At 32.3% G+C, this 20,804-nt stretch overlaps 3 protein-coding genes across 3 annotated transcripts; 1 reads left to right on the top strand and 2 right to left on the bottom strand.

Annotated features, from left to right (window-relative positions):
• The first annotated feature begins 2,193 nt into the window (after window positions 1-2,193).
• On the top strand, window positions 2,194-9,506 carry LOC114408538 (phospholipase D delta-like). The gene is made up of 10 exons (XM_028371622.1): window positions 2,194-3,499; window positions 4,324-4,440; window positions 5,021-5,215; window positions 5,725-6,006; window positions 6,106-6,174; window positions 6,283-6,430; window positions 7,282-7,430; window positions 7,554-7,721; window positions 8,421-8,621; window positions 8,811-9,506. Exons 1-10 carry the CDS (start codon window positions 2,579-2,581, stop codon window positions 9,102-9,104), a joined length of 2,544 nt encoding a protein of 847 aa, XP_028227423.1. The 5' UTR covers window positions 2,194-2,578; the 3' UTR covers window positions 9,105-9,506.
• Window positions 9,507-11,188: 1,682 nt separating this feature from the next.
• LOC114408537 (plastocyanin) lies at window positions 11,189-11,986 on the bottom strand. The gene has a single exon (XM_028371621.1). It carries the CDS (start codon window positions 11,899-11,901, stop codon window positions 11,404-11,406), a length of 498 nt encoding a protein of 165 aa, XP_028227422.1. The 5' UTR covers window positions 11,902-11,986; the 3' UTR covers window positions 11,189-11,403.
• Window positions 11,987-14,483: 2,497 nt separating this feature from the next.
• Window positions 14,484-16,344, bottom strand: LOC114408536 (ornithine decarboxylase-like). Its single transcript, XM_028371620.1, has one exon. It carries the CDS (start codon window positions 16,121-16,123, stop codon window positions 14,720-14,722), a length of 1,404 nt encoding a protein of 467 aa, XP_028227421.1. The 5' UTR covers window positions 16,124-16,344; the 3' UTR covers window positions 14,484-14,719.
• Between the last annotated feature and the right edge of the window lie 4,460 nt (window positions 16,345-20,804).

Raw genomic sequence — 20,804 nt, 5'->3', positions numbered from 1 at the left:
AAATCAAATGAAACAAAGGTAAATTTTATAGTTTTATAATTATCATTATTTTTTTATGTTGTTGCAATTTGGAAATTGTGATAAAATGCGTAAGTGCAACATTGTGTTTCCAAATGCTTCCTTTTCGGCATTGTGCTTCAATAAAAGTTAAATATGATTTTCATCTCAAATATTTATTTAAATTTTACTTTTAGTTCCTAAAACAAAAAATCATTAATCTTAGTTCTTATTATTTTTCCTCTATTTATATTTTTGGTTTTTATGATCGAATATCACAACTAAATAATAGCATGACAATCATATTGAAAACTAAGGGGAGTAGCAACATTTTGATTGACCATATCATTTATTTTAATCTAAAATCAACCCGTTATAGACATGGAATATATGTGACAAAAATCGAGTCAACTTAATGTTTTCACATAATTTTCATTATTAGCATTATGTAAAGTTAAACTGGAGAATAAAAAAAAGTATAAACTTAAACTAAGGTATATTTTAAAATAAATAATATTATTAATGTAAACATAATGTTAATTATTAAAATATATATATATATATATATATATATATATATATATATATATAAAAGATACTAAATCGGGTTGAAATGACCCATAATATACTACAAATTAGATTGAAATAATCGAAGATATACATCGGATCTATTTTAAAACTCAAATTTATCCAAAACAATTTCAAATGATACCAAACAAATGAGCCAAATTAGATTATGTTCACCCTAATATATTTTTAATCATTTATTTTTCTCACAAAATTCATTTATAATCTCTCATAGGATGTCCAACACATCACTTATGCCTAAGGCTACTTACCACAATTAACATGATTTTCCAACATTCTTCCTTACATCCAGAGTTGCCCACATGCTCATGACTACCCTCATGCAGCATGACAAATGTAGGTGATCCACTAGTTGAACTAAATAAACTCTAATGCAATCTTACAATTTAGATTTGAGTCTAATGGAATCTTACAAAATTATTTAGTAAGGTGAGAATTATTCTTACTTATATACTATATTTTGGTTATATTATTAGTCGATGTGAAATCTTTAACACCTCTTATGCCTAAGGTTATTTGTCATAACTAATTTTTACAAAGAGTTAATAGGGTATTTGGGCAAAAAAAAAACTTAATTATTCATTTATTTTATTTTGTTTTTCAAAATAAAATTTCACAGAATGCAAATAATCTACATTACGTTTCCATTGATCATTTGCATGAATCTAAATTCGATATATATATATATATATATATATATATATATAATATTGTAATTGTATTTTTTTAATTTATATTTGTTTTATTTTTTGTTTTTATAACATTTTAAACAATATTTTTTTATTATGTAGGATGTCATCTAAAGTAATTTATGCACTAAAAACAAACAAACATAATTTAAAGGACAAAAAATAAAACAACATTTAATTGAAATGATTAAAAATATATTTAAATTTTTTTTGTCTTTGTTATTTTATTTTAATGTTTATAATATACTCATTTTTTCATGTCTATCCTTATCTCTATCAATCTTTTTCAAAGACACTAACTCAATGAAAAAATATTTATGGAAACTATATATATATATATATATATATATATATATATATATATATATATATATATGTATTTATTGCAAAGAGTAAAACACATGATAAGAACAAAAATATATTTTAATTAATAAAAAATGATATATTAATTTTTTAAAGAGGTAAATTTTAAAATGTTTAAAAAAAAGAAAGTGTAAATTTTAATACAAGTGAGAAACAAATACTCACATCTCTAAAAATAAATAAGAATAATTATACATTACAAGAAAAAAAAATGAGTAATAGGATTTTTTTAGAAAACATAAGAGAAAAAAATCAAAAATTCGTTCTCACTACTAAAAAAATTAACAGAATTAACCATTACTATTTACCTATAAAAAATTATTGTTTCATAACAGTTACATAATCTATCGCATTAATTTCTGATGAAGGCCAAGATACGAATATCTGTTCTAGTAGCACAACGCAAATGGGTAGGAAATGGAATGACATACCTTTTGAATCTGAGGTCATTTAATGGCAAAGCTGGCCTGTCCTAGCCAAAGGCCCCACAAAATATATCTAGAACTTGCCATAACTTTCATATTCATAATCTGTTGTTGCTCTAAATAAACACCTTTCCTTCTAATCCTGCCACTTACACGTGTTCATATATCCAAATTTAGACGCCAAAACACAACAGAACCAGTGCCCAATCCCGTTACCTTCTCTTTCCCGCTAACTAACGCCACCATAACATTATATTGTTATTTTTATTTTTATTTTTATTTATTGCACACACCGTTGCCAGAGTGTGTGCCATTCCCTTCGGTTTCGCCGCCGAACAAATCGACCAACGGAGTAATGCTGTAGCCTCCGTAACGCCGTTCCGTGGTAGCGAGCGTTCGCAGGTTCCGCTGCGCATTATTCAGCAACGTAACGCTCCCTATCACTCTCTTCCCTTCGACTATTAACTAACCTCCTTCAATCTAATCTCACCCTGCGGTGACCCCTCCGCGGTGACAATGCCTCACAATCCGCACACCGTGGTCTACCTCCACGGCACCCTCGATTTGGTAATCGAGGAGGCTCGCTTCCTTCCGAACATGGACATGCTCTCCGAGCGCGTGCGGAGGTTCTTCTCCGCTCTCAACACCTGCAGCGCCTCCATCTCCGGGAAACGGAAGCAGCAACAAGCGCGCCACCGCCACCGCAAAATCATCACCAGCGATCCTTACGTCACCGTGTGCCTCGCCGGGGCCACCGTGGCGCGCACCCGCGTGATCTCGAACTCGCAGGACCCGACGTGGAACGAGCACTTCAAGATCCCGCTCGCGCACCCGGCCTCGCAGGTCGAGTTCTACGTCAAGGACAACGACATGTTCGGCGCCGACCTGATTGGAGTCGCCACCGTCTCCGCCGAGAGGATCCTCTCCGGCGAAGCCATCAGCGACTGGTTCCCGATCATAGGCACGTTCGGGAAGCCGCCGAAGCCTGACTGCGCGGTGCGGCTGGCGATGAAATTCACGAGGTGCGAGGACAGTCCTATGTACCGGGCCGGCACCGAATCGGATCCGGACCGGTTCGTTGTTCGGGAATCGTATTTTCCGGTTCGGCGCGGAGGTTCGGTGACGCTGTATCAGGACGCGCACGTGCCTGATTCGATGTTGCCGGAGGTTGAGTTAGAGGACGGGGTTGTGTTTGAGCACGGGAAGTGCTGGGAAGATATATGCCACGCGATATTGGAAGCGCATCATTTGGTTTACATTGTGGGTTGGTCCATCTACCACAAGGTGAAGTTGGTGAGAGAGCCTACAAAACCCTTACCTAGCGGTGGTAACTTGAGTCTCGGGGAGTTGCTCAAGTACAAGTCGCAAGAAGGTTTGCGAGTTTTACTATTGGTTTGGGATGATAAGACTTCGCACAGCAAGTTTTTCATTAACACGGTATTTTTTCAGTAATCGTTTTAAAGTGAAAATGTAATTCATTGGTTGCATGGTTAGGTTCAATCGAGTTTCTGTAGGTTTTTTTAAGTATTTTACCTAGTTGTGTGGATATAATGGGAGTAACTCCGTTGAGAACCCTTTCTTTCTTTAACGTGAGAAATGATAACTATAAACATAAACGATTAGATTGTCTTTGAATGGTCAAGATTTTAATAGAAATGTTCTATGACTTTTTTAAGTGGTCACATATCCACCAACTAATAATGTAAAATTATTGTTTTTATTTTTCACAATAACCATGTGTTTCTCACATACGCAAATACAGTTTTTTCTTGTTTTTGAGCTTACTAAGTTTAAGGAGTAACTTGTTAATGTGATTTTTGTTCCTTCGTTAGAATGACTTGTCCATGAAACATACTTGTGACTTGTTAGTATGATTGCTACCTTCAAGGAGTGGCTTGATGATGTTCCTTCCGCTATTAATATCCGGTTTTGGTATTCAAATTGGACCTTATTGTGTTCCTGCTCTTCAATTTTGATTCAAGTAAACCATGACAGATTCCAATTTAAAATCACATGTTATATAGGCACATGATTTTGTGCTCATATTTCTGAGATAAAAGCTTCTATTCTAAGGTTTAACTAATCAGCATTCTGTTTTTGCTGCCTTTATTTTACTTTTAGTGAGTTTTGTGCTTACAAGTTGCTTGAACATCGACACTGACTTGGGCAGATTTACTTTGTTTGCCATTCTGCCCAGTTGAATATGGTGTTTCTTGAGTTTTTCTTTTTACATCCTTACAAGTTAGCAATTTTAATTGCAGAGTGGAGTAATGCAAACACATGATGAAGAAACTCGAAAGTTTTTCAAGCATTCTTCAGTTAGATGTTTGCTGTCACCAAGATATGCCAGCAGTAAGCTTAGCATTTTCAGGCAGCAGGCATGCTTTATGCTATGGTTTAGTAGCTTTCCCAGATTTTGTCATTTTTCTGTTAAAAAGTTCTTGATACTTAATCATGCTTGCTTTCCATCCTTTCAAAATATCACTCTAATTTTAATACATGCTTAGGAGGGATGAATCCTACCGAGAGATTTTAACATGACAAAATAATACGAACTTTTTTGTGTCTTTGTCTTAGTAGACATTAAATAGGGAAGGCCTTATCAAAATCTATAAATGTCTATGAAAAGAGAAATAGACACAAAATTTTGACATGACAAGATCATGTGAAATTGTAACATGAAGTTCTTCCCCATGCACAGGATAACTTCCTTAGCTGAACTTCACATTGATGTGTCAATGAATTAGTGGACACCCTTGTTTCTATTGCCCAAATCTGCATACCTGGCACGTGTAAACTGTTAATTTAGCAGTTGAGCCCAGAAAAAGAAAATTTAAAATTTAAAATTGTTAATTGAGATTTTGAATCCCAACAGGGATTGTTTTTCGAAAACAAGATTATTTTGTTTTCCAAAAATTGAAAAACATATTTACTATATTACTTGGCACCAAACTTCAGGTTGTTGGCACTCTCTTTACACATCATCAGAAATGTGTGATTGTGGATACTCAAGCACACGGCAATAATCGGAAGATAACTGCATTTATAGGTGGTCTAGATCTTTGTGATGGCCGGTATGATACACCCGAGCATAGAATTTTACGTGATATCGACACTGTTTATCAGGACGATTATCATAATCCCACATTTTGTGTAAGTTCATAATCTCTGAGGATACAATGCATTACTTATAAGTTGTGGCGTTCCAAAATCTACATTGATATATACATGAGCTTTCTTTTTAGCACGATATATGTCCAATTTCTGTTTCTTTCTCTAATAAGCAAAAAAACTGAGTTGTTTTGTTTCAATGAGGTTAATTATTGACCCAATGGCCAATATTCCTCCTTTTGTCTATAAGCTGATAATGACTTCTTGGTCTGAAGTATAAATATTCATACGGACATTGTTTTAGCATATTCTGATTGTTAACATTTTAAAAGTAGTGACAGAAAACTTCCATGCCTTCCTTCCACTCATTCAGCAGGTTTGGCTTGTTATAAATACAGTACCGTTATTGGCACTTCGCATATAGTATAGTATCTTCATAAACATAAATTTGTTGTCTGAGATCTTGTTTGATACTGAGATTTAGATCACCAGTGTACTCTTGGTCTCTCTTGCTAACTGAAATTTGTCTTGTCTTCCACTTTTAATAATAGGCGGGAACCAAGGGTCCAAGGCAACCATGGCATGATTTACATTGCAAAATTGAAGGCCCAGCTGCATATGATATACTCACTAATTTTGAGCAGCGCTGGAGAAAAGCCACCAGATGGTCTGAGCTGGGTCGAAAACTCAAGAGAGTATCTCACTGGAACGATGATTCTTTGATCAAGTTAGAACGCATCTCTTGGATTCTTAGTCCTTCGGAATCAACTCCAATTGATGATCCTGAACTATGGGTTTCAAAGGAAGACGATCCTGAAAATTGGCATGTTCAGGTTATTAGTTCACTGTCTTTAAAGTTTGTATTCTGTTTCCTTCTTTTTCTTTCAACAGAGAATTTGTTTACCTATAATTTGTTTACATTTTACACGCAGGTTTTTCGATCCATAGATTCTGGTTCTTTGAAGGGATTTCCTAAGGATGTAGTAGTTGCCGAGACTCAGGTAACTCATCCAACATTGGGTTGCTCTATAGTTAGATAAATGTCATCGAAGTAGAATCTTTGGATTTCCCTGTCTCGCTAATTTCTTTTTGATTGTCATTCATTGCAGAACCTTGTTTGTGCAAAAAATTTGGTCATAGACAAGAGTATTCAAACAGCATATATACATGCGATCAGATCTGCTCAACATTTTATTTATATCGAGAATCAATATTTTATTGGATCATCCTTTGCTTGGCCAGCTTACAAAGAAGCAGGTTTTGGCAGAATATTGATGCTTACTCATGTAACTTGTTGCATCTGTTTGTTGCTCGTAATTTCTGTATAAGCACCTATGACTAGTATTTAGCATGTGACACGTTTTTCTACTTTTAAGCTCAGAACACTACAAAAAATTGTTGACAATCTATGAAGCACGGACACTCCAGCCCATTGCCGTGTCCGGTATCCGACACGCGTCCGTGTCAGTGTCCGACACCGACACGACACCCGTACTACGTTCTATATTTTGGACATTACAGGTGTCCACGTGTCCGTGTCCGTGTCGTGTCCGGTGTCCGTGTCGGTGTTGGTGCTTCATAGTTGACAATGCTCACAATATAGTTCCTTTTTGCTCTCAAATAGTGTCTGTTTGGATAAACTTCTCCACAAACACTTATAAGAGCAGAAAATATGAAGAAAAAAATGAAATAAGTTTCTTCCTAAGCTAAATTTAGCTTATGTAAGTAAATTTCTAGAAACTCTCTCACAGAGTTTCATTAAAAGATGATTTTTAACTTATGTATAAATTAATTTTAATTTATGGAAAAGTTCATTTTCTGTTTTTCTTGTTATTTTCTTCTCTTAGGAGTGTTTTTGGATAAACTTATCCAAACAGGCAATCCAACAGCTGCTTAACATATATTACGAATGACAAACTTGCTCAAAGTAATTGTTAGCTATGTACTACGATTGTGTAGTCTTAATAACTACATCACTTGAAATATCATTGTTTTTCCTCAAAGCCCGCCTAGTGGGGCAAGACTTTGTTATTGACATCGACCTTTTCCATCAATTTTTTAAAACAACATTTTCTACTTATCTAAATTTCCATTCTATGTATGATCAGGTGCTGATAACCTAATTCCTGTGGAGTTGGCACTGAAGATAGTCAGTAAGATAAGATCCAAGGAGAGATTTGCAGTTTATATTGTCATCCCAATGTGGCCTGAAGGTTCCCCTTCTTCTACTTCAGTGCAAGAGATACTCTTTTGGCAGGTAATATAGTGTAAATTACGTAGCTAGCTAGTCATACAAAATTTTAACATTAGAAATAATTTATTTATTGAGCAATTTTAAGTGCTATGTTTATTACTAATTAAAAGGAATTCTCATTTTCAGGGACAAACAATGAAAATGATGTATGAAATCATTGCTCGGGAGTTAAAATCTATGCAGCTTGATAGTCATCCACAAGATTACCTCAATTTTTACTGTCTTGGGAACCGAGAGCAGTTGACAACTGAAGTTTCGAGTTCAAGTAGTTCACCTTCAGATAATGGCGAAACGGTAATCATTCAAAGTATTTTTTCTGAGTTTGGTGCATTATTAATGGAATGAATCAATAACCTGGCAAGTGACGAAGTGTTAGGACCGTAATGTCATATATTAAGATGACAGTGGCCCCGTCATGTATATCATATACTCCTTTTAATATAAATATAAATAATGCATTTCCTCTTAAACTCTCAAACATCAACTTGGGCCAATTCTTTTTTTATAAAAATACTGTTTCAATTTATTTGTTTAAAGATGAATAATAATTAATATAATTCTTGTTTCATTATCAGTATTATATTTAATAAAATAAGTCTCATCATCCTTCATATGTTTCCATGTTTTAATATGGGTTTTAGCCTCATTCTTTGAGGAGAACACTTGTGATCCTTCTCCTTAGGTCGGTTGATCTAAGGTAAAGAAACGAAAAACTACATGAAAAGGAGAAAGGAAGTGGAAAAAGTAAAGGAGCGAAGGAGAAGGATTTAAGATCGTAATTATTTCTAAAGGGCTTATGTCTCTTGGATCTTGAAGTTCAAATATTCGATCAATTTTCATTTCACATAGATCTTTCTTGCTACATTCCTCTAGACTACTGGTAGTATGAATGTGAAGTAATGACCAATTAACTCGTTGGTAGATATGTAGTTCAGGGTTAATATTCTTGTTTTGCGTTTGATAACATTAATATCTTTATGTAATGATCATCAGGTTTCAGCCTCACAAAAGTTCCGACGGTTTATGATTTATGTACATGCCAAAGGAATGATTGTGGATGATGAATATGTAATTCTTGGGTCTGCCAATATAAATCAACGATCTTTGGCTGGATCCAGAGATACTGAGATAGCAATGGGTGCATATCAACCCCATCATACATGGAGTCAAAAAAAGGGACATCCACATGGTCAGGTTTGTATCATTAAATATATAATGTAAAATTAACTATACGTAGTTATTTATTTCTTCTTTCTTGGCCTTTTTAGAGCATCTCCAGAAATAGTTTTTAAATGGGTACTTAAAGTTAAGAACCGTTCTTAGTTAGATTTCCCAGAAATTTCTCGTTCCGGATCCGGAGGACTTAAATCAAGGTATTTGCAGGTATATGGGTATAGAATGTCTTTGTGGGCAGAACACACGGGGACCATAGAAGCTTGCTTCAAGGAGCCTGAATGTTTGGAGTGTGTGAAAAGTGTGAACAAGATTGCTGAAGACAACTGGAAGAAGTACACAGCTGATGATTATAGTCCATTGCAAGGGCACCTAATGAAGTATCCTGTGTCTGTAAATGCCAATGGGAAGGTAAAGTCCTTACCTGGATTTGAGTCTTTCCCAGATGTCGGTGGCAAGGTGCTTGGCTCCCGGTCTACCCTTCCTGATGCTCTAACTACGTAATAGGCATAATAGCATACCCTCTTAATTTCTACGTGAAATAAGTACACCAAGTCTCAGAGAAGAAGAGAGGGACTGGATTGGATTGCTGGCGTGCTTGGTATATAAAGTTAAAAAGAGGCCTTGCCCCTGCATTTTTTTTCAACTATTTACACGGTATAGTATGCAACAGGCTGCGTATAGTAAATTATTAATTAGTGGACTGTATGTCACAGCCACAATGTATATTTGTATCGATTCTTTTTCTGCCAAGTGGTCGAACGCGCAATAAACCATTGTATCTTAATTCTTAAATCAGTCATCCCACCTAAAAAGCCATTGATTTCAACAGGGTGACAAAACGAGTTGATTAGTCGGCAACTTTTTTTGACTCGTTTATTTGACAAGTTGGATTGGGATTTTTAACTTGTAAATCTACTTCAACTCGTCCCATTTTCTTATGTTAAAAAATGGATTGAGAGAAAAGCGGAATCGATTAATCCAATAATTTTTTTTTTACAAAAAATTTATTATTTATTTTAATATTTTATACGTATATTTGTTTATTTTTAATTAGTGTATTTTTGCCCAAATAAACTATTATTTAAAATTTAAAGTAATATATTTAATTTTTAATAAGTATTTTTATTTAATATTTATAAAAGATAAAATTAATTAAAATATAGTTATTATTTTTTCTTAACATTTTAGTTTTCAATAGAACAACGAATCAATTCAATAAAAACAACATTGACACTTTGAATTTATATATGAAATGAGACTGGTGGCTGGATCTATTTTTTAAGAGTTTGTGGCAGGACACTGGTTTTGTCACTCCTAGATTTTAAGGATGTCGTTCATCACTGCACCAGTGCAAATTTAACATTTCAATAGGAAAAAAATGTTAAGATTAATTTTATATTATAGAGAAATATACTATTCCTATGCTAAAGTTAGAAGTCATTAAACATTTTCAATAATCTTTCTTTTACACGTTTTCTTAGCTAATATTTTTTTTTCTCTCTTTCAAACATTTCACATTATTATCTTTTTATTTTCATATTAAATTTCAATAATGCTTTTTAAATTCCATTCAAAAATAATGTTTTTAAAGTAACATCAATGATTAAAAATATTTTTATATTACAATCTAAATTATTCATTATAAATATAAAATATGGTTTATATATTAAAAATATGATAAATGATTATTTTGGTATTTGAACGTGTAAATTGGTGAGAAAATGTTGTAAAAGTTACCATATAACTATGTTGCTATTGTGAGAACAATTTGACATTAAGTTATATTTTTTAAGATAAATTTGTCATTAAGTTAAATCACATAATATAATTATTATACTTTTTATACATTTAAAGATTAAATCAAATTTTTAATTCTTTTAGGTTAAAAATTATCATTAATTTTACACATTTAGAGATCAATATGATTATTTGTTCTTAAAAATATTTATCTATTATAAATTTTATTAATAACATAATTTATATATCTATTATAAAAAAATAAAGGTTAAATTACTCATTTTGTCATTATAGTTTCATGATTCTTATTTTTTTAGTCATTATAATTTATTTTAATTCTCTTTTAGTCCCTGTAATTTTAAAAGTGATCTTGTTAATCCTTATAGTTTCATTATTCTTACTTTTTTTAGTCCTTATAGTTTTCAAATTATAGGAATTAAAAGAAAATTAAAATACAAACTATAAAGACTAAAAAAAATACTTTTAAACTACACGGACTAAAGAGAATTAAAATATAAATTATAAGAAAAAAAAAATCACTTTCAAATTATTGAGACTAAAAAGATAAGAATCATACAAATATAGGGACCAATGAATAATTTAATCAAAAATAAATATTTGTTTAACTTAACTGTACTTTTTATTCCTAATTTTTTAGTTTTTTTTTATGAATTTTAACCCAATAAATTAATTGGTAATTGGCATATTTTACCCCAACATCTTATTTTAGAAAACTTACAAATTTTCCATTCAATCGTCTAGGTTACTTCACATGCTAAAATAATTATACTTTTTTCTTTTACTAACTTTATTTCCAACTTTTTGGTTTTTTGGCCGGAGCCCTCTGCAGCAGGATAATGCATTAGCTTATTTATTAATCGATATAAGACTTCATCAAGGATCTGAAAGAAGTAAATGAATTACAGAAACGCATTATATCGTTCATTCATCCCATAGGCCATAACAAGAAAGATCAACCAAGCTCTTCTAGAAAAAACAAAAATATTAGAAGAAGGAACCATATGAGAACTTAGACGTAGGAGACGAGCCCTTGAGACAATAATTAATTAACAGTGACTTTTCCCACCATACCAGCTCCTTGGTGAGGCGAACAGAAGAAACTGTAGGTTCCCTTAGCATCCAAAGTAACGCTGTAAGTCTCACCAGGCGCATTGAGAAGGTCTTCATCGCTCATGGAGATTTTCCCTGCATCCACGCCGCTAGGAATCTCGTCCTCGTCGAACACAACGTTGTGGGGGAAACCTGCGTTGTTCTTGAACACGATCTTCTCCCCAGAGGCCACGGAGAAATTGTTGGGAACGAAAGCCAGAGACCCGTCATCACCACCCAGCAACACTTCAATGGCCATGGCGTTGCTAGCCAGCACTGCACTCGCGGCAGTGGCCACAACAGCGACTCCAACGTCTTTCAGCGAAGCCTTGATGCCCAACCTTGTGGCTTGGGGAGCTGAGACTTTAACTGCGGCACTCACTTTGCCTGCGCTTGCCTTGAGGCCAGTGAATGAGGGAATAGCAACGGCTGCAGAAGTGACGGTGGCCATGTCTATGGATGAAGAATGAGGGAATCAATCAAAATGCAGACACACAAAGAGTGTTTTTTTATAGGGTGTGGATTGGTTTTTGTGTGGCTCAAAATGTGAGGAGCAATGGGTGATGTAGATAACGCGGATCTTTGGAGGGGGTTATCTCATCTCATCACCATTGCTGCCATTGGTTGGATTGGATGTTATCCTCTGACGTGGCTTAGATATTCTAATATTCTCAACTCTTATATATTCCCTACCAATAAAATTCTACCTTGTTTATTAACTAGATTAAACAAATGATTTCTTTTTCTTTTAGTTTGAGGTACATATGCAAGCTCCTAGTATTCCAAATAAGTTAAAGCCACGGCCGAACATAATTAAGAGAGATTATTGTACCTTCCTCTATATATATATATATATATATTGAAGGAGAATGAAAACACAAGTACATTACAAATGTTTTTTGCCTCAAAGTACTCAACAATGAGAGTTTAACCTTTCATTTTTATTTTTATAAGAAACTTTTACACCCCAAGACATTGATATGAATGAAAAAAAATGATGGATGATTAATAAAAAAAAATGACAAAAGAAGGAAATTTTCACACGGACTCTTCACATGTGCTTTTGGGTTTCTTCAAATCATAATCATTTATTGATTATTAAATTGATTATAATCAACAGTTAACTAAAGAAATTATAATCATTTTTAGTTAAAATTAATTATTAAATTAATTCAAATTTCACCGTTATCAAGTCCAAGTAATTATATTGTTATTTACACGCTTCAAAATTTATTGATATACCTCTTTTTATATTTTTCTTAAAAACATTCCTTTTTTGAAAACTACTTTATCAAATGTTAAAATTTCACATTTTATAAATTATTTTCTAAATTTGTTATAATATTTTCATTCTAAATAGTAGTCTTTGAAAGTGTTAAAAATTTAAGACATTTTGAAAAGTAGTTTTCGAAAGTTAATTTTTAGAAGAAGAAGAAAAAGAGTATCAATTGCTTTTAAGTTGCTCTGCGTTAATATACTCTTTTTTTTTTTTACTTCTTTAAATGAAACCTAGTTAAAAAAAAAAAATTTGCGAGATTCTATAATAATCGTGGGAATATGAATTCCATGGCCATGAATGATATATCGTCTATAGGTGGAGTCACTCCTTAGATTGTGAACTACTCACGTTCTCTGCGACTACGACATTACTGTCATGAACTATCCTTTGTTTTGTCAATAATTCATCTATGAAAATGCCCGACAAATACACAAGCATACAAAATGCTAAAAGAGGGTTACAGTACAACATATGAACAATGAAAGAGAACTCATGCTCAACACTGGCTCCACTAACAATTACAACATGAAAATATAAACACCAAAAATATTTTTTTTTTAAAGATCCGGATGTGCTCCAATTACAAAGAACATAGGTAAAGTCTTGAAGAGAGAAAATAATGAAAATGAAGAGAGAAAATTTCAAATTTTAGTTGAAGAAAAAAAACATTTTTTGTTTTTTTTTTTGAGAAAAAAACATTTTTTTCTTAAAACTCATTTTTCCTTTCTTTTTCTTTGACTAAATAAGAGAGAAACTTAATTACAATTTTGGTCTTCTTGCTATTGTAACCGTGTGATTGTAAAATGTGAAAATTTAATCTTTTAATTGAATTTATACACTTTGTTTAAGAGAATTTTTTTTATCGGCATATAATGCAAAAAAAATTCTAAAAAATATCATTATCTAAAACAATATTACATAAAGAGAAAAAAAAAACACAAAAGTTTTATTAATATAAAGTCCAACTCCGGCACAAGTTGTGCCTGAAGAAAGAAAAAAAAACGTTTACATCATGGGCACCCCTATAGCTATAATGATTCTCACAATACGCGGATCTGAAAAACAAGACATAAATTTCCATGAGACTCTCCACCCATATCAGCCATTGCTTGTATCTGACTCACGCATAGCTATTTACTCCCTAAACAAAAGATGGTTCTGAATATGTTAAAACATTAACATAGAAAATATATCTGTGATGCTATTCCTGCATCTGCCCAATTGCCTTGATTCTCCATCTATTTGCTAAAATGACTCTTTGAAATACCCAATCGACAATCGTGCCCTTCCACCCTTTAAAGAATACCTTTATCTTTTGGACCCTGCACAATCACTTTTTTAATTTAAAATCTTTAATAAAAAAAATATATTTAATACTTTTACATAATAAGTTCATAAACACGTTATGAACACTTTCAAACTTATGTAGTTTTATCATTCTATTATAATCAACTAATTTGTCTCACATCTACACTCAAATTATAACCAGACAGTGTAATTTGATTGCCACGCTTTTCGATAGAAAATACATGCACGAAGGGATTTGTTTCTTTCTATTTGTTAGTAGTAATTTTTAAAAGAATTTTTTTAATCTATTACCTTTAAGTTTTAATTGATATTGATTATTATTTATACAATTATATCATTATAAAAAAGTGTATAAAATATCAAAATAATAAATAATATTAAGAGATTATAAATAAGTTTAATAAAAAAAAATACTTTTTTGTATCATAAACAGCAAATAATAAAAATAGTATCAACAATAAACGAAATTTTATTTCGAATATCAAAAGGTACGTAGGTGTCTCCAAATTAGAAAATATAAATGAAAAGAAAAAGATAGTAGTAATACAATCAAGAGAGAAACCACGCGGCGTCCACGAGCAGCCATTCCGCCATTATTGAGTTTCCGAAACCAAAAGAGAGACAAGTTGATAATAAAATAAGTAAGTACATTGAGCAAGGGATAGTTTGGGATTTGTATTGATTAGAACATGGTGTGTTCCGGGCTCGAACATGCAAGGAATATGGACTTGGCTGAGGAGCTAAACCCATTGAAGTTAGTCCCGGACGACGTCGTATAGGCACCCATGTTCGGGAACACAAGCCAATCGTTCACTTGCAGTTCCGGGAGCTGGTAATCCCTCAGAACCGTATCAATAGAATCGCATGTGGGTCCAAACACGGTGCTAGGGTAAGTCTTCAAATTCAAATCCCTGCAGCATGTAGGATTCTCCGGTTTCGAGGTGCACGCGAGTGGCATGCACGTGACGGTAGCGTAATCAAACACGATGTTATTAAGAGTTCCGTAAATCCCATCGTCAATCCAATACTCCCTCACGTCCCCCCTGACGCGCTTTCCAATAACTCTCGTCGCCAACGTGAAAGCCGTTTCCGCGAAATAACGACCCGGCTCGCCAATCACCACCAGCCCCTCCTCCTTCCCGAAGCTGCCTTCAATCGCGGCGTTTATTTTCAAAGCCGCGGCTTCGAACGACGGCCCAGAGGTGAAGCCGCCGCCGATGTCGAGGACGCCCATTCTGGGCAAGCCGAGCCGAGAAGCCGATTCGAAGACGTTTTTAGCGGCGGATATGGCTCCGTGGTAGGCTCGCGTGTCGGCTCCGCCGCTACCAATGTGGAAGGACACGCCGGTCACCTTGAGCCCCGCCTCGTGAGCAGCTTGGAGAAGCTCATCGACTTCCTCGGGAAGCGCGCCGTATTTGAGGCCCAAGCTGGTTCGCGCTCCGCTGTCTTGCGGGGGTTTAATGCGGAGGAGCAACTCGCACGTGGGGTGGCATTTTCGGATTTTCTCGACCTCGTCTATGGAGTCGTAGGTTGTGACGTTGACGCCTACGGAGGCGGCGTATCTGATGTGTGACTCGGATTTGCATGGGTTTGCATAGATGATTCTGTCGGGTGAGACTCCGAGGGAGAGAACGGATTCGATCTCGGCTTTGCTGGCGCAGTCGAAGCTGGAGCCGAGCGCAGCGAGCGCACCGATGAGGGAGAGGTTTGGGTTGCACTTGACGGCGTAGAAGGGCTGGACCGTGGGGAGCTTGCAGGCCCATTGGTCCATCAGGCCCATGACGACCCCCAAATCGAGGACGCTGAATGGTGTGTCGATGTCTGGTTTGTCAGCAATGATTCTTTGAATGAAATCAGTGAGGCCATTTTTTTCTGCTGACAACGCAGTCACTCGCTTGCCCTTGATGCCTGAGGCACAGAAAATGGGCTTCAGGTTCAAGGGTTCTGCGCCATTGGCTTGGAATGCTTCAGCAACTAGTGAAGGCATTTTTGCTAACTGGAGGGGATTTTTGATTTGGACGCGGTTGATGAACGTATATATACAGATACTCACCATAAGCCACCAGCCACCTACCACGTGTTGCATGATTGAATATATATGTTATTTGCATGAATGTGATACATGCATACCTTAGAAACCATGAATAAAGTATTACCGGATCTCCTTCCCGCGCGACGAATCGAGGAAGCATCTCAAAAGGATCGATATCAGATCTAATCAAATTATATTAAAAAAGGAAATTAATTGTAGCAAGGTTGACATACTTGGTAGAAAAGGAAGGACATCTTTTTGTCATGAAACCTGTTAAAGCATTTTGTCATGAAACCTGTTAAAGCATGTGAGTTTACGAGATTTATATAAAATTTGTTAAAAGTAGCAGTATTTGTTTTTTTGTTATGGAAGCCATATCAGTTTCCGTCGTTAAACCCGAATACTTTACTAAGTAGAAACGCCTTTATAGGACTACAGACTATCACCCAAACACTAAAATGTGCGTTTATTGAGATGCTGCTGTAGAGGCTGGGTTAGCTTTGGTTTAAGATGAAAACTGCTTAATATATATATATATATATATATATATATATATATATATATATATATATATATATATATATATATATATATTATGTGTGTGTGAATACTACGTAAAACTACTGTCATGTAATTTCTGTCAATATATATCTTCCGTTTTTATTTAATTTACTATTCTCAATAAATAGAATGTACCTTGGTTAACAATATTTAAAAACAAATGGAAGCACTGAAATAACTTGCAGTGGAAAACGCAAATTAAAATAACATTACATAGCACGTGGTGAATGTAAAGTATTAGGATGGTTATTGGCCAGTCATTTAATATGTGGCATTTTTAATGTATTTTAAATTAGTTTTATTAATTACGAATTTTATTTCTTATTTGGTGAAATTTATATAGATTCATTCAATGATAGAAAGTGCGTTGACTATTTTTTATATATCATAATTTACATAAAATTTACTTAATAATAAAAATATGTTAAAAATAAAGGTGCCAGAGAATATGTTAATGATATCCTTCATATTTCGTTGTTTAAATATAAATAATGTCATCTTTTATTTGTCTATTTAAAATTTATGGAATGTTACTTTTTTCTATTATTAATTGATGAAACTTCCATTTAATAATTACAAGAATATTACTTCAGTATAACTTTAAAATAAGTCACATCATTATTATATATTATCCCATCATATAATCACATGTGACTTGTTTTGTCATGATTAAGTTTAATTTTTAAAATTAAAGTCTAAGAATCTTTTTGTAAATTTGATTTTTTTTATTTTTTATTTTAATGTATTTTAAAAAGACACTTTAGTTCCTAATTAATTTATAACCTTCCTAATTTTAAACCTAACCTTTTCTGCGTGCAGGTGACAAATGTTGAATGAACTTAATTAGGAAGATACTATGGAAGGATAGGTTTAGAGTTACCAAGATTAGAAATTAATTAGGTATTAAAATATTTTTAAAAAATACATTAAATTAAAAAAATATTAAATTTGTAAAAAATTCTTAGACTTTGATTGAAAAAAAAAATTATCTAATGTACCAAAATATACATCAGTATGACTTCTTTAAAAATGGCACCAAAATAACTAATTAACGCCCTAATTATAATTCTTGTGCTGTCACATTTTAATTTAACATGCGATATCTTATCTATCCCTTTTACTTTTGTTTAATATAATTCTCTTTTCCGTTATGCATCGTGTCTATTACCCTTTTGCCTTTCTTTTTCCTTTGACCATAAATGACTTAACTAATCCCTATATAATAATCTTAAAACGAATTTGGTCCGTTTGGTAATTTCCGTAGGAAAGCAATAAGTTAGAAATAAGATAGTTGAAGATAGAGGGTGGATATAATAACTAAGTGAAAAGAAAAATAAAAAATATAAGTGTTTTATTTTTAAAAAAATAAGAAAAAATAGTATTTTAACATGTGAAACATATAGAATAACTATTTATTTATATTACTAAATTTTTTAATAAATAAATACTTTTTAATATAAAAATTGTTATAATTAATTTTCATAAGAAATAAATATTTTTAACATATAAATTATATTTTAGATTTATGATAAACAATTTATATTGTGACACAATATTGTTGTTAACTATTGATAATTTTTAAAAATAGATTGAAATACATAAAGAATTCCTAAAAATATATAAATAGCTAACTTATATAGAGAGGATAGAGGATAAAAAAAAATAGATAAATAAGTGAATGAAAGTATATGAGAAAAAGTGAAAATAACTAATGTATTTCAGATTTTTATTTACTTTTTCTTCTATATTATTTTTTCTCTGTGAAATTTGATAATTTATAATAGCATATTACAGAAAACGTGCTGATTCTGGTGAATATATAACAGTGGCACATGTGGTCAGACTATTATTTTGAAAAGATAATAATTAACAAAGATTGAGATTAGAAAAACAAAAAACTACCAGTGCCCCTTCCCCCAAACACGTGATTTTGGAGGTCTTGTGAAATTATGCGTATCATTTTATTAATTATATTTTTATTCTCTTTACTGTATTTTGTCTAATATTTTGATATTTATAAATAAAAAAACCAAAAGAAGAAGTTGAACCCCGATACAATGAGGTTTAGTGGTTTACAATAATTTCCACCTCAACCAATTAAACTATATTCTCTGTATATTAATCTTTTTTTTGCTTATTTGTAAATTTTGCCCCCAAAATGTGTGACTTTATTGCAAATTTTGCTCACATATATTTTTTTCGTGAATTTTTCCCCTAAAGTTTAAAAAGGTGGTAAATTCTAACCTTCCTTCAATTGTCTCCTAAATTCATTTATTGTTTTTTTTTCTTTCAAATTTTGCGCCAAGAGTTTCCCAACGTACGTTGTACATTTTATCCTCATATTTTCATAATGTTGCATATTTTTCCCCCATATTTTTATGGTCAACTAAAAAATTTAACAAACAAATTGAGAAATGATTACAATTTTGGGGGGAGGGGCTTGTGGATCGAAATTGCAACATTGAATAATACATAATAATTCATGCCTCCAAATGAACTATTTAGAGTGTCTTTGGATAACTTTTGAACATTTAACAACTATTTCACGTTTTTTAAAACAAGAAAACAAATTCAAGAAATAAAAAGCATTAGCGTCGCGTTCGTTTAAACAAAAATACAAACAGATCGACATTTAATCGTGGTCATCAAAGATTATGGGTGGACATTAATTTTCTTCGTCCTACACAAATTTTGAATAAAGATTACTTCTGATCAAATCATGTTTGTAGAAACCTTGTGCACGCAATATTCATACGGCAATTTAAATTAAGAGTTTTTTTTTTGTAGCCAATTTTATATACTTTTAGTGTAAATAATTTTATACTATTACCCTATTAAAATTAGTCTAAAAATATTTTTAAGTAATAGTTATAAAACAGTTTATAACTAGATGGCAATATAAAAAATTTGTATTCTTAAATAATTATTTTTAAAAGTAAACATTTTATAATTAAATTTTGTGTACTATGAATATATTTTAATTAGATTCTTAAATAATGACATTAAAAGTATAATTTAACCTATTAATTAAAACCTTTAGCTGCATGCAACTGATTTCAAATATGGGAAAATAATGTATGTTTGAGTGAGGATTTAAAAAGTTGATTTCAAATAAAATAAATTTTGATGAAATTAATTGTAAAGTGAAGTATTTTATGTTTATATGGTTTTATTATAAAAATAAATTAATAATAAATTTACATATAATTTTTTATATAACAAAAAAATAAATTTAACTCAAAATTAATTTTTCAACCTCAAATCAAATATATAAATATTTAGATAAAATTATATTGATAGTACACTTATTTACCTGCGCGACACGGAGTTATGGCTTTTTTCTCTCTCATGATAATTAGGCGGCGAACCGAACTTGTGTTAAAAAGAAATAAAAGATTCCTTTAATTATTTGGATTTTGGACTTCATTTTAGTCCGGAGAAACCGTCAAAGTAATTTTACAGCATAAAACATATTCTGGTCTAGATATTGAAATAATTATTCTCGTATAATGTTTTTCTCATTTTTTTTATAATAATAAATGATTGGCAGATAAAATATACTCTTGTACTTCATTTGGTAAGTCTAATGCGTGTTGTGATATAATTCACAAATAACCTTGTTCTTTAAAAATATTGTTAGAAATTTAATCTATAAGTATGAAAAAAAAATATGTTGGTTAAATGAATTGCCAAGAGATATCTTGGATTAAAAAGAAAACTTCGGTTTGATAAATCTTGCACCAAAATTTGTTGCCTTTAGTTTGAAAAGAAAACTGCATTAGCTGTAAAAAAAAAAAAAAAAAGGACTGCATTAAAAATACCATTAAAAAAGATTAAAAATGCCATCATACTCTTAATTATTAGAATATACTATATAAAAAAAAATGTAATCATACTCTTTAAATATTCCTTTCACAAACTAGATAAGCATAAGTATTTGAAATCAGATGGAAAAATATATTTAAATCAAAAGTACTTTTGTAAAAGAATTATACTCTTATTTTTACTTTTATTGGTTGGATTATATTAAAATAAGCATAGCATAACAGTAAATTCAATTGTGGTGACAGCGCAGTTGGTCCTTGACCATTTGACTTGAAGCATTGAAGCCTATTTGCCGCCAGTCACAAGTTTACAAATTACGCCAGATCTGTTTAATTCAATTCAATGCTAT

Source organism: Glycine soja, chromosome 4, assembly GCF_004193775.1.
Source record: "Glycine soja cultivar W05 chromosome 4, ASM419377v2, whole genome shotgun sequence".
NCBI lineage: Eukaryota > Viridiplantae > Streptophyta > Magnoliopsida > Fabales > Fabaceae > Glycine > Glycine soja.
The sequence above is the reverse complement of the archived record's forward strand: the minus strand, read 5'-3'. Positions and strand labels throughout refer to the sequence as shown.

Bases quoted from the DNA above. Each gene is read 5' to 3' on its own strand.
- LOC114408538 (XM_028371622.1), top strand. From the start codon at position 2,579: ATGCCTCACAATCCGCACACCGTGGTCTACCTCCACGGCACCCTCGAT. The intron at 6,007-6,105 runs GTTATTAGTTCA...TTTTACACGCAG, and splicing joins CTGAAAATTGGCATGTTCAG to GTTTTTCGATCCATAGATTC. The intron at 8,622-8,810 runs GTTTGTATCATT...AGGTATTTGCAG, and splicing joins AGGGACATCCACATGGTCAG to GTATATGGGTATAGAATGTC.
- LOC114408537 (XM_028371621.1), bottom strand. From the start codon at position 11,901: ATGGCCACCGTCACTTCTGCAGCCGTTGCTATTCCCTCATTCACTGGC.
- LOC114408536 (XM_028371620.1), bottom strand. From the start codon at position 16,123: ATGCAACACGTGGTAGGTGGCTGGTGGCTTATGGTGAGTATCTGTATA.